The sequence below is a fragment of the Petromyzon marinus genome, chromosome 72, assembly GCF_048934315.1.
Source record: "Petromyzon marinus isolate PM22_M1 ecotype Great Lakes invasive population chromosome 72, UKy_Petmar_22M1.pri1.0, whole genome shotgun sequence".
NCBI classification, from domain to species: domain Eukaryota; kingdom Metazoa; phylum Chordata; class Hyperoartia; order Petromyzontiformes; family Petromyzontidae; genus Petromyzon; species Petromyzon marinus.
The window spans coordinates 2730136-2745630 of NC_133738.1; the positions used below are offsets into that span (position 1 = coordinate 2730136).

General features: G+C 49.2%; 1 protein-coding gene across 3 annotated transcripts in view; it reads right to left on the reverse strand.

Annotated features, from left to right (window-relative positions):
• LOC116938315 (uncharacterized) overlaps positions 1-14873 on the reverse strand; it is a 306309-nt gene extending 291436 nt beyond the window's left edge. The window contains exon 1 of one of the 3 annotated variants that reach the window (XM_076055657.1): positions 14791-14873. Coding sequence is in view for 1 of the 3 variants with exons in the window: in XM_076055654.1 (XP_075911769.1) it covers positions 10969-11029 (61 nt within the window). In the remaining 2 variants the exon portion in view is untranslated. Of the gene's footprint in view, positions 1-10968; positions 11222-14790 lie in introns of those variants that run through there. The other 2 variants (XM_076055655.1, XM_076055654.1) reach the window with 2 other exon arrangements.
• Positions 14874-15495: the final 622 nt, after the last annotated feature.

A 15495-nucleotide genomic window follows, 5' to 3' on the forward strand; every position in this document is an offset into this window, starting at 1 on the left:
ATGCACCACCTGTGCCCCCTACTGTGCCAACCTGCTGTGCTTTAGCCACCCGGCGCTCCGCTCGTTGTTCTGAGCGTCGCTCCTCCGCCCTCCGTTGTTGTTGGAGGGCGACTGCCTCCAACTGCCCAGTAGCGTCCTTCACGAGCCTCCTCCACAGAGGCCGATCTTGACACCGCTGGTACCAGTCATCGGCAAGTCCACTCAGCTCCACGTCCTCCTGTACCACATCACTCCATCTCTTCTTTAGCCCGTGCCGCGCCCGCTTAGCCCCCTCAATCCGGCCAAACAAAAGCTGTTTCGGCATGCGGTGGCTGGGCATGCGGGCTACATGACCCAGCCATCGCAGCCTTGCCTTCCGGAGGAGCTCACCGATGGGACCCTGCCCAGATCTTTCAAGGATTTGTGAGCTCCTCACACAATCCAGTCTGGTTAAACCCAGGATGGATCGTAGGCAGGCCAGCCTAAATGTTTCTAACCGGCGAGTGGTCCAGACTGTTGTTATGATGTCATATAGGGCAGTCTGTGCACAAACGCAACCCTCCCTCAGAATTTCGCTTGGGAGACCATCTCTGCCCGGTGCCTTTCCTGGTCTCAGACTCCGGATCGCCTTCACTACTTCCTCAACAGATGCCACCTCAGCCAGCCACTCACAGGGGGTGACTTCTTCCAATATTTGAGGCACCGCAGCCTCAGTAGGGTCATCCTCAACTTTGTGCCACGATGTTTTCCTGGCTGAGAGATTTCCCCCCTCCCCCAGGACCTCACAGAAATGCTCAGAAAATCTACAAACCTGTTCCTGGGGGTCGGAGATTGGATCACCGTTTTTTCCCCTAATGATGGTAATAGGTGTGGCGCTGCAGGTTACTTTGTTGATGGAGTTAAATAGAGAGTTGTGATCGCGGGCCACTGAGGCAGACTCCATCTCCTCAGCAACCCGCCACCACCACCCATCTTTGCAGTGCCTCACGGCTCTCCGAACCTCCGAGTGAAGGCTGCTGTAAGCCTCCTCATTCTCTGATGTGGGATTCTGTAGCCAATTACAGTGGGCCCTGTTGCTTTTTCTCAGCCAGCCTGAACACCTCCTCTGTCAGCCAGGGTATCTGAGGAGGTCTGGACCGTGTACCCAAAGCAGCCATTGCAGCTGCATGAGTCACAGTCCTAAACCTGGCCCATTTACCCTCGACATCAGGAGGAGTAGGGGACGATGCCAACCCCAGCTGCAAGCGATGATGAAATTCTCGCTTGCAACTTTCATCAGTTAGCTGAGACCATGCCACTATGGGTTTGAATGGGGTCCTGGGTGTATACCCATCACCGGAGTGGAAGAATGGCAGGCGCATCTTACAGATGACAAGTCGATGGTCAGTGGGCAGATCAGCTCCACAGTAGGTCCTGGTGTCAAGGACATGGGCCCACATCCGCTGATCCTTCACTATGTAGTCCAGCAGATGTTCTTGCTTGGACCCGGCATGTATCCATGATGTTGTGTGGATGTGCTGATGCCGGAAGAGCGTGTTGGTAATTACAAGCCCATGGGCTGCACAAAAATCTAGTAGCCTCCTAACGTTGTTATTGAGCTGATCTGGCCCATGTCTTCCAATCACTCCAGACCAGGTGCCAACATCATGACCAACTCGGGCATGGAAGTCACCCAACAAGATGACTCTATCCCGAGGGGCCACTTTAGCCAGCACCTGTGACAGGAGGTCATAGAAGGCATCTGACTCATCGGCTTTGCCTGCATCCCTCCACGGATGTTCGTCTTCGGTGGGGGCATAAGTAACCACGACCACCACTCCTCGCCTCTGGTTGATAGGAAGGCGAGCCCAAAGTAGCCTGGGGCTTACAGCTTCCCACACCTCACCGCCACACTCCCACGCTCCCTTCAATCTTTTGTTCAAAAGAAGAGCCACACCCTGTTGTTTGACAGTCTGCTGCCCCGAGTAGAGGACTGTCCACCCCTCATGGTGGCAGGAGCCAGAGCCGGTCCACCGGACCTCCCGAATGCCGCAGAGATCCAGGCGGTACCGGTCCAGCTCCCGACAGAGGAGTGGGCAGCCTCTCCTCCGCAGTGAGCGTTCGAACATTCCACGTGGCCACTCGTAGTGGCTTTTCGTTGTTTCTGGAGGAGCCCCGAGGGTAGAGATTCAATCTCCTGGCTCCGCCAATTGGGGTTTGGCCAGGAGACGTCATAGACGCCTGTCCCCCCGGGGCCTCCGGCACAAGCTTAATATGTAATACAGACACACACACACACTGACATACATACAGATACATATACTTACATACACACACACTTACATACATACACACAGATACATACAGATACATATATAGACTACAAAGACAAAGATCCCCCGTGTAGCCTGTAACAGACTGTAGGGGCAAGTGCTGTTAGCGAGCACCTATGAAGGCCGGAACGCTACACGAGGGGGTGGGTGGCCAGCACCACGCCCGGCCGCCTTTGTCTCCCCAGTGGCGATGTTGACTACACCACAGCTACACCAGGTACTCATTTGAGGCCGAGTCGACCTAGGGGAGGCCCGGGACCGGTTCAGATAATCGTCACTTGTGTTGGCCGTGAGCGGGAATCGAACCCGGGTCGCCAGGTTCGTAGCGCTAAACGCTACTGCACTGCCACTCACACAGACACACAAAGACAAAGATCCCCCGTATAGCCTTAACAGACTGTAGGGGCAAATGCTGTTAGCGAGCATCACAGATACACGCAGAGACACACACACACACACTTACATATAGATACATAATAATTGATATATAGAGTATACACACACATTTACACACACACACGTATAGATATATAGTATACACACATACATACACACACTTACATACACACACACACAGACACACATACATACATACATGCACACACTTACATACACACATTTACACACACACACACGTATAGATAAATAGTATACACACATACATACACACATGTATATACATACACACATAGACACACACACATACACACACTTACATACACACACACACATAGACACACATACATACATGCACACACTTACATATACACACACATACACACATTTACATACACACACATAGACACACACACACTTAAATACACACACACACACATAGACACACATACATACACACACACATAGACACACATAAATAAACACATAGACACACATACATACATACACATACTTACATACACACACACATAGACACACATACATACACACACTTACATACACACACACACATAGACACACATACATGCACACACTTACATACACACACATACGCAAATTTACATACATACACACATAGACACACACACACACACACTTAAATACACACAGACACACATACATAGACACACACACATAGACACACATATATACATACACATACTTACATACACACATCTACACACACACACGTATAGATATATAGTATACACACGTACATACACACTTACATACACACACATAGACACACATCCATACACATACTTACATTCACACACATAGACACACACACTTAAATACACACACACATAGACACACATACATACACACACTTGCATACACCCACACACACACATAGACACATATACATACATACATGCACACACTTACATACACACACACACACTTAAATACACACACACACATAGACACACATACATACACACACATAGACACACACAGATAGACACACACTTACATACACACACAAATAGACACATACATACACACACTTACATACACACACAGACATAGACACACACATAACACACACACATAGACACACATACATACACACACTTACATACACACACACATATATATGTACATATAGATACACACATAGATGAATAGAATATGCAACACACTTACACACAGACACTTACATACACACACATAGACACACATACATACACATGCACACACTTAGACACACACATACATACACACACATACAAACACACTTACATACACACACACATAGACACACACACACTTACATACACACACTTACATACACACACATACATATATATGTACATATAGATACACACATATAGATAAATGTAATATGCACACACATACACACTTACATACACACACATACATACAAACACATGCACACACTTACATACACACACACATAGACACACACACATACATACACACACTCACATGCACACACACACACATAGACACACATATATACACACTTACATACATACACAGATACATATAAATACATAATTATAGAAAAATCAAATATATACACACATATTTACACACACATACATATATACATATAGATACATAATTATAGAAAAATCAAATATATACACACATACATATATACATATAGTTACACACATATAGATGAATAGAATATACACACACACTTACATACACACACACATAGACACACACACACACACAGACACACACGTAGACACACACACACACGTGGACACACACACATATATTACATATACAGACACATCGATACACACACATACACACACACACACATAGACTCACACACATAGACACACACACATAGACACACACACATAGACACACACACACATAGACACACACACACATAGACACACACACACATAGACACACACACATAGACACACACAGTGACACACACACACACACACGTAGACACACACACATATATTACATATACAAAGATCCCCCATATAGCCTTAACAGACTGTAGGGGCAAGTGCTGTTAGCGAGCACCTATGAAGGCCGGCACGGTACACGAGGGGGTGGGTGGCCAGCACCACGCCCGACCGCCTTTGTCTCCCTAGTGGCAATGTTTACACACCGCATCAAGTACTCATTTGAGGCCGAGTCGACCTAGGGGAGGCCCGGGCCCGGTTCAGATAATCGTCACTGGTGTTGGCCGTGAGCGGGAATCGAACCCGGGTCGCCAGGTTCATAGCGCAGCGTAGCGCTAACCACTACACTATGTCTATATATACAGACACATAGACACACACACGTGGACACTCACACATATATATTACATATACAGACACAAAGATACACACACAGTGACACACACAGTGACACACACACACATAGACACACACACATATATGTTACATATACAGACACATAAATACACACGCACACACACACATAGACACACACACACAGTGACACACACAGTGACACACACACACACATAGACACACACACATATATGTTACATATACAGACACATAAATACACACACACACATACACACACACATACACACACACATACACACACACAGTGACACACACAGACACATAGACACACACACACACATATATGTTTCATATACAGACACATAGATACACACACACAGACACACACAGACACACAGTGACACACACAGTGACACATACAGCGACACACACACAGACACACACACATAGACACACACACAGTGACACACACACACACATAGACACACACACACATAGACACACACACATAAACACACACACACAGTGACACACACACATATATTACATATACAGACACATAGAAACACACACACAGACACACACACACATAGACACACACACAGTGACACACACACATAGACACACACACACATAGACACACACACACACATAGACACTCATACACATAAACACACACACAGTGACACACACACATATATATTACATATACACACACATAGATAAACACACACAGACACACACATAAACACACACACATAGACACACACACACATAGACACACACACACGTAAACACACACATATAGACACACACACACATAAACACATAAACACACACACAGTGACACATACAGTGACACACACACACAGACACACACACACATAGACACACACACATAGACATAGACACACACATAGACACACACACACATAAATACACACACAGACACTCACAGACACACACACACATAGACACACACACAGTGACACACACACATAGACACACACACACATAGACACTCATACACATAAACACACACACAGTGACACACACACATATATTACATATACAGACACATAGATATACACACAGACACACACATAAACACACACACACGTAAACACACACACATAGACACACACACATAAACACATAAACACACACACAGTGACACACACACACACATAGACACACACACACACAGATGCATAAACACACACACAGTGACGCACACAGACACACACGCATAAACACACACACATAGACACACATACATACATACACACACTTACATACACACACACATAAACACACACATACATGCATACACACACTTACATACACACACATACATATATATATGTACATATAGATACACACATAGATACATAGAATATACACACACATACACACACTTACACACACACTTACATACACACACATATAGACACACACACATAGACAGACACACACACTTACATACACACACACATAGACACACACACATACATTCGCACACTTACGTACACACACACACACATACACACACAGATAGACACACACAGACACACACACACAGACACACACACACAGACACACACACACAGACACACACATACACACAGACAAACACATACACACAGACACACACACACAGACACACACACAGACACACACACACAGACACATAGACACACACACATAGACACACACACAGACACACACACATAGACACACACACAGACACACATAGACACACACACAGACCCACACACACACAGACACACACACACACAGACACACACACAGACACACACACAGTGATACACACACACACAGACACATAGACACACACACAGTGATACACACACACAGACACATAGACACACACACACATAGACACACACCCACACACATAGACACACAGACACACACACATAGACACACACACAGACACACACACATACACACACATACACACACACATAGACACACACACAGACACACACACAGACACACACACAAATACACACAGATACACAGAGACACACACACAGACACACACACAGACACACACAGACACACACAGACACACACACATACACACACAGACACACATACACACACAGACACACACACACAGACACACACACAGACACACACAGACACACACACACATAGACACACACACACAGATACACACAGACACACACACAGACACACACACACACATAGACACACACAAATAGACAAAAGACAAAGATCCCCCGTGTAGCCTGTAACAGACTGTAGGGGCAAGTGCTGTTAGCGAGCACCTATGAAGGCCGGAACGGTACACGAGGGGGTGGGTGGCCAGCACCACGCCCGACCGCCTTTGTCTCCCTAGTGGAAATGTTTACACACCACACCAGGTACTCATTTGAGGCTGAGTCGACCTAGGGGAGGCCCGCGACCGGTTCAGATAATCGTCACTGGTGTTGGCCGTGAGCGGGAATCGAACCCGGGTCGCCAGGTTCATAGCGCAGCGTAGCGCTAACCGCTACACAGACACACACAGACACACACATAGACACACACACACAGACACACACACACAGACACACACACAGATACACACACACACACAGACACACACACACACACAGACACACACACACACACAGACACACACAGACACACACAGACACACACACACATAGACACACACACAGACACACACACAGATACACACACACACACAGACACACACACACACACAGACACACACAGACACACACACACATAGACACACACACAGACACACACACAGACACACACACACACACAGACACACACACAGACACACACACAGACACACACAGACACACACACACAGACACACACACACAGACACACACACACAGACACACACACAGACATAGACACACACACAGACACACACACACACAGACCCACACACAGACACACACACAGACACACACAGACACACACAGACACACACACAGACACACACAGACACACACAGACACACACACAGACACACACACAGACACACACACACAGCGATACGTACACGCGGATTGTTCAAGCGCTCGGCAAAGCGCTCCTCCCCAGGTGAGGACCCCACAGAGCACCTACGTGGATCCGTCTCAGGCAAAGCGACTCTATGCGTGTCACCGTGATGATAGCGGCTCGCACACGTGGCTGATATCATCATCATCAGCAGCAGCAGCATCAGCAGCAGCATCAGCAGCAGCAGAATCAGCATCAGCAGCATCAGCATCATCGTCGTTGTGTGGGATAATTATAGCAGCAGTCAAACGCTCTTATCGCAAAGTGACCCAGAGACCCACAGAGACCCACAGAGACCCATAGAGACCCACACTCATAGAGACCCACACTCATAGAGACCCACACTCATAGAGACCCATACTCACAGAGACCCATACTCATAGAGACCCACAGAGACCCACACTCATAGTGACCCATACTCACAGAGACCCATACTCACAGAGACCCATACTCATAGAGACCCACACTCACAGAGACCCATACTCATAGTGACCCATACTCACAGAGACCCACACTCATAGAGACCCACACTCATAGAGACCCATACTCATAGAGACCCATACTCATAGAGACCCATACTCATAGAGACCTACACTCACAGAGACCCACACTCATAGAGACCCATACTCATAGTGACCCATACTCACAGAGACCCACACTCATAGAGACCCACACTCATAGAGACCCATACTCACAGAGACCCATACTCATAGAGACCCACACTCACAGAGACCCACACTCACAGAGACCCATACTCATAGAGACCTACACTCACAGAGACCCACACTCATAGAGACCCATACTCATAGAGACCCACACTTACAGAGACCCATACTCATAGTGACCCATACTCATAGAGACCCACACTCATAGAGACCCACACTCATAGAGACCCACACTCATAGAGACCCACACTCATAGAGACCCATACTCATAGTGACCCATACTCACAGAGACCCACACTCATAGTGACCCATACTCACAGAGACCCACAGAGACCCACAGAGACCCATACTCATATTGACCCATACTCATAGAGACCCACACTCATATTGACCCATACTCACAGAGACCCACACTCACAGAGACCCACACTCATAGAGACCCATACTCATAGAGACCCACACTCATAGAGACCCATACTCACAGAGACCCACACTCATAGAGACCCACACTCACAGAGACCCACACTCACAGAGACCCACACTCACAGAGACCCACACTCATAGAGACCCACACTCATAGAGACCCATACTCATAGAGACCCATACTCATAGAGACCCATACTCACAGAGACCCATACTCATAGAGACCCACACTCACAGAGACCCACACTCATAGAGACCCATACTCATAGAGACCCACACTCATAGAGACCCACACTCATAGAGACCCATACTCATAGAGACCCACACTCACAGAGACCCACACTCACAGAGACCCACACTCATAGAGACCCATACTCATAGAGACCCATACTCATAGAGACCCATACTCACAGAGACCCATACTCATAGTGACCCATACTCACAGAGACCCATACTCATAGAGACCCATACTCATAGAGACCCACACTCACAGAGACGCACAGAGACCCACAGAGACCCATACTCATAGAGACCCACAGAGACCCACACTCGTAGAGACACACAGAGACCCACAGAGACCCATACTCATAGAGACCCACAGAGACCCACAGAGACCCATACTCATAGAGACCCATACTCATAGAGACCCATACTCACAGAGACGCACAGAGACACACAGAGACCCGTACTCATAGAGACCCATACTCATAGAGACTCATAGAAACCCACAGAGACCCATACTCATAGAGACCCACAGAGACCCACAGAGACCAATACTCATAGAGACCCATACTCATAGAGACTCATAGAGACCCATACTCATAGAGACTCATAGAGACCCACACTCGTAGAGACCCACAGAGACCCACACTCATAGAGACCCACACAAAATCACAGAGACCCATACTCATAGAGACCCACACTCATAGAGACCCACACTCACAGAGACCCACACAGACTCACAGAGACCCACAGAGACCAATACTCATAGAGACTCATAGAGACCCACAGAGGCCCATACTCATAGAGACCCACACAAACTCACAGAGACCCACACTCGTAGAGACCCACAGAGACCCATACTCATAGAGACCCACACAAACTTACAGAGACCCATACTCATAGAGACCCACACAGCCAACCAACTCTAAACGAGTGGCGATGTTGATTCTAAACGTGGAGGAGGACTCATAGACAAGAATCCACGCAGAGACCACCAGGGGGAGAGACTCCAACATCACAGACAACAGCAGCAGATCCCACGACCTCCTGTAGACCAGGCGAGGTAGTCAACATCTCACAAGGTCCCAGATCAAACCCACGACATCCTGTATACTAGGCGAGGTAGTCAACATCTCACAGGGTCCAGGATCGAACTCACGACCTCCTGTAGATCAGGCGAGGCAGTCAACATCTCACAGGGTCCGGGATTGAACCCACGACCTCCTGCATATCAGGCGAGGTAGTCAACATCTCACAGGGTCTGGGATTGAACCCACGACCTCCTGTATACCAGGCGAGGTAGTCAACATCTCACAGGGTCCGGGATTGAACCCACGACCTCCTGTATATCGGGCGAGGTAGTCAACATCTCACAAGGTCCCGGATCGAACCCACGACCTCCTGTATACCAGGCGAGGTAGTCAACATCTCACAGGATCTGGGATCGAACCCATTGACCTCCTGTAAGCCAGTCGAGGTAGTCAACATCTCACAGGGTCCGGGATCGAACCCACGACCTCCTGTAGACCAGGCGAGGTAGTCAACACCTCCGTAGCCCAATAATCACACCTGGGAGGGAGTCTTTAAACGGAAGGACGCTCGTGACAACGTTTCGGGCAACGCCCCTCATGAAGCGTGGCACCCGCCGCTCGCATCACTGCCGTCTCTCGTCGTGGTGGTTGTGGTTGTGGTGGTGGTTGTGGTGGTGGTGGTGGTTGTGGTGGTTGTGGTGGTTGTAGTGATAGTGGTAGTGGTGGTTGTAGTGATAGTAGTGGTAGTGGTGGTGGTTGTAGTGGTGGTGGTTGTAGTGATAGTGGTGGTAGTGGTGGTGCTGGTAGTGATAGTGGTTGTAATGGTGGTGGTGGTGGTAGTGGTGGTGGTGGTAGTGATAGTGGTGGTTGTAGTGATAGTGGTTGTAGTGATAGTGGTGGTAATGGTAGTGGTGGTGGTAGTGATAGTGGTGGTAATGGTGGTGGTAGTGGTGGTGGTAGTGATAGTGGTGGTGGTAGTGATAGTGGTGGTAATGGTGGTGGTAGTGGTGGTGGTAGTGATAGTGGTGCTTGTAGTGATAGTGGTGGTGGTAGTGGTGGTGGTAGTGATAGTGGTGGTGGTAGTGGTTGTAGTGATAGTGGTGGTAATGGTGGTGGTAGTGGTGGTAGTGGTGGTAGTGGTGGTAGTGGTGGTGGTAGTGGTGGTAGTGGTGGTAATGGTGGTGGTAGTGGTAGTGGTGGTTGCAGTGATAGTGGTGGTTGTTCTGGTGGTGGTAGTGGTGGTAGTGGTGGTTGTAGTGATAGTGGTGGTTGTGGTGGTAGTGGTGGTGGTAGTGGTGGTAGTGGTGGTAGTGGTGGTGGTAGTGGTAGTGGTGGTGGTAGTGGTAGTGGTGGTGGTAGTGGTAGTGATAGTGGTGGTAGTGGTGGTGGTAGTGGTGGTGGTAGTGGTGGTAGTGGTGGTAGTGGTGGTGGTAGTGATAGTGGTGGTGGTAGTGGTTGTAGTGATAGTGGTGGTAATGGTGGTGGTAGTGGTGGTAGTGGTGGTAGTGGTGGTGGTAGTGGTGGTAGTGGTGGTGGTAGTGGTGGTAATGGTGGTGGTAGTGGTGGTAATGGTGGTGGTAGTGGTGGTTGTAGTGATAGTGGTGGTAGTGGTGGTGCTGGTAGTGATAGTGGTGGTAATGGTGGTGGTGGTGGTGGTAGTGGTGGTGGTAGTGTTGGTGGTAGTGATAGTGGTGGTGGTGGTGCTGGTAGTGATAGTGGTTGTAATGGTGGTGGTGGTGGTGGTAGTGGTGGTGGTAGTGTTGGTGGTAGTGATAGTGGTGGTGGTGGTGCTGGTAGTGATAGTGGTTGTAATGGTGGTGGTGGTGGTAGTGGTGGTGGTGGTAGTGATAGTGGTGGTTGTAGTGATAGTGGTTGTAGTGATAGTGGTGGTAATGGTAGTGGTGGTGGTAGTGATAGTGGTGGTAATGGTGGTGGTAGTGGTGGTGGTAGTGATAGTGGTGGTGGTAGTGATAGTGGTGGTAATGGTGGTGGTAGTGGTGGTGGTAGTGATAGTGGTGCTTGTAGTGATAGTGGTGGTGGTAGTGGTGGTGGTAGTGATAGTGGTGGTGGTAGTGGTTGTAGTGATAGTGGTGGTAATGGTGGTGGTAGTGGTGGTAGTGGTGGTAGTGGTGGTGGTAGTGGTGGTAGTGGTGGTAATGGTGGTGGTAGTGGTAGTGGTGGTTGCAGTGATAGTGGTGGTTGTTCTGGTGGTGGTAGTGGTGGTAGTGGTGGTTGTAGTGATAGTGGTGGTTGTGGTGGTAGTGGTGGTGGTAGTGGTGGTAGTGGTGGTAGTGGTGGTGGTAGTGGTAGTGGTGGTGGTAGTGGTGGTGGTAGTGGTAGTGATAGTGGTGGTAGTGGTGGTGGTAGTGGTAGTGGTGGTGGTAGTGGTGGTAGTGGTGGTAGTGGTGGTGGTGGTAGTGGTAGTGATAGTGGTGGTTGTAGTGATAGTGGTGGTAATGGTGGTGGTGGTGGCGGTAGTGGTGGTGGTAGTGGTAGTGATAGTGGTGGTTGTAGTGATAGTGGTAGTTGTAGTGGTAGTGGTGGTGGTAGTGATAGTGGTGGTAGTGGTGGTAGTGGTGGTGGTAGTGATAGTGGTGGTTGTAGTGATAGTGGTGGTAGTGGTGGTAGTGGTGGTGGTAGTGATAGTGGTGGTAGTGGTGGTGGTAGTGGTGGTGGTAGTGGTGGTAGTGGTGGTAGTGGTGGTGGTAGTGATAGTGGTGGTGGTAGTGGTTGTAGTGATAGTGGTGGTAATGGTGGTGGTAGTGGTGGTAGTGGTGGTAGTGGTGGTGGTAGTGGTGGTAGTGGTGGTGGTAGTGGTGGTAATGGTGGTGGTAGTGGTGGTAATGGTGGTGGTAGTGGTGGTTGTAGTGATAGTGGTGGTAGTGGTGGTGCTGGTAGTGATAGTGGTGGTAATGGTGGTGGTGGTGGTGGTAGTGGTGGTGGTAGTGTTGGTGGTAGTGATAGTGGTGGTGGTGGTGCTGGTAGTGATAGTGGTTGTAATGGTGGTGGTGGTGGTGGTAGTGGTGGTGGTAGTGTTGGTGGTAGTGATAGTGGTGGTGGTGGTGCTGGTAGTGATAGTGGTTGTAATGGTGGTGGTGGTGGTAGTGGTGGTGGTGGTAGTGATAGTGGTGGTTGTAGTGATAGTGGTTGTAGTGATAGTGGTGGTAATGGTAGTGGTGGTGGTAGTGATAGTGGTGGTAATGGTGGTGGTAGTGGTGGTGGTAGTGATAGTGGTGGTGGTAGTGATAGTGGTGGTAATGGTGGTGGTAGTGGTGGTGGTAGTGATAGTGGTGCTTGTAGTGATAGTGGTGGTGGTAGTGGTGGTGGTAGTGATAGTGGTGGTGGTAGTGGTTGTAGTGATAGTGGTGGTAATGGTGGTGGTAGTGGTGGTAGTGGTGGTAGTGGTGGTGGTAGTGGTGGTAGTGGTGGTAATGGTGGTGGTAGTGGTAGTGGTGGTTGCAGTGATAGTGGTGGTTGTTCTGGTGGTGGTAGTGGTGGTAGTGGTGGTTGTAGTGATAGTGGTGGTTGTGGTGGTAGTGGTGGTGGTAGTGGTGGTAGTGGTGGTAGTGGTGGTGGTAGTGGTAGTGGTGGTGGTAGTGGTAGTGGTGGTGGTAGTGGTAGTGATAGTGGTGGTAGTGGTGGTGGTAGTGGTAGTGGTGGTGGTAGTGGTGGTAGTGGTGGTAGTGGTGGTGGTGGTAGTGGTAGTGATAGTGGTGGTTGTAGTGATAGTGGTGGTAATGGTGGTGGTGGTGGCGGTAGTGGTGGTGGTAGTGGTAGTGATAGTGGTGGTTGTAGTGATAGTGGTAGTTGTAGTGGTAGTGGTGGTGGTAGTGATAGTGGTGGTAGTGGTGGTAGTGGTGGTGGTAGTGATAGTGGTGGTTGTAGTGATAGTGGTGGTAGTGGTGGTAGTGGTGGTGGTAGTGATAGTGGTGGTAGTGGTGGTAGTGGTGGTGGTAGTGATAGTGGTGGTTGTAGTGATAGTGGTGGTTGTAGTGATAGTGGTGGTGGTGGCGGTAGTGATGGTGGTAGTGATAGTGGTGGTTGTAGTGGTGGTTGCAGTGGTAGTGGTGGTGGTGATGGTAGTGGTAGTGGTGGTGACAGTAGTGATTGTGGTTGTGACAGTGGTTGTGGTGGTAATGGTGGTTGTAGTGATAGTGGTGGTGGTGGTGATAGTGGTGGTGATAGTGGTGGTGGTAGTGGTGGTGGTAGTGGTGGTGGTAGTGATAGTGGTGGTGGTAGTGGTGGTGGTAGTGGTGGTGGTGGTTGTAGTGGTGGTTGTAGTGATAGTGGTGGTGGTAGTGGTAGTGGTGGTGACAGTAGTGATTGTGGTTGTGACAGTGGTTGTGGTTACGCTGCTTACCGGAGTGGAGGTGGACCGTGCGAATTCAGCAACGAAATTTGGCGAAATGGCGAAAAGAGCCAAAAATTGAGAGCGAGAGGGGGGGGGGGGATGGGGGGGGGAGGGGGATGGGGGGGAGAGGGGGGGGAGGAGGGATGGGGGGAGGGGTGAGGGGGGGAGAGAGGAGGGAGAGAGGGGGGAGGGGGATGGTGAGGGGGGAGGAGGGTGGGAGGAGGGTGGGGAGGAGAGAAGGGGGAGGGGTGAGGGGGGGGGAGAGAGGGGGGGAGAGAGGAGGGATGGGGGGAGGGGTGAGGGGGGAGAGGAGGGGGAGAGGAGGGAGGGGGAGGGGCGAGAGGGGGGAGGGTGGGGTCAGAACAAATTTGTGAACATCACCACCATCACCACTATCACCATTATCACCACCACCATCACCACTATCACCATTATCACCACCACCATCACCATTATCACCATCACCATTATCACCACCACCATTATCACCACCATAACCACCATTATCACCATTATCACCACCACCATTATCACCACCATAACCACCATTATCACCACCACCATCACCATTATCACCATTATCACCACCACCATTATCACCACCATCACCACCATCATCATCACCACCATCACCATTATCACCATTATCACCATTATCACCACCACCATTATCACCACCATCACCACCATCATCATCACCATTATCACCATTAT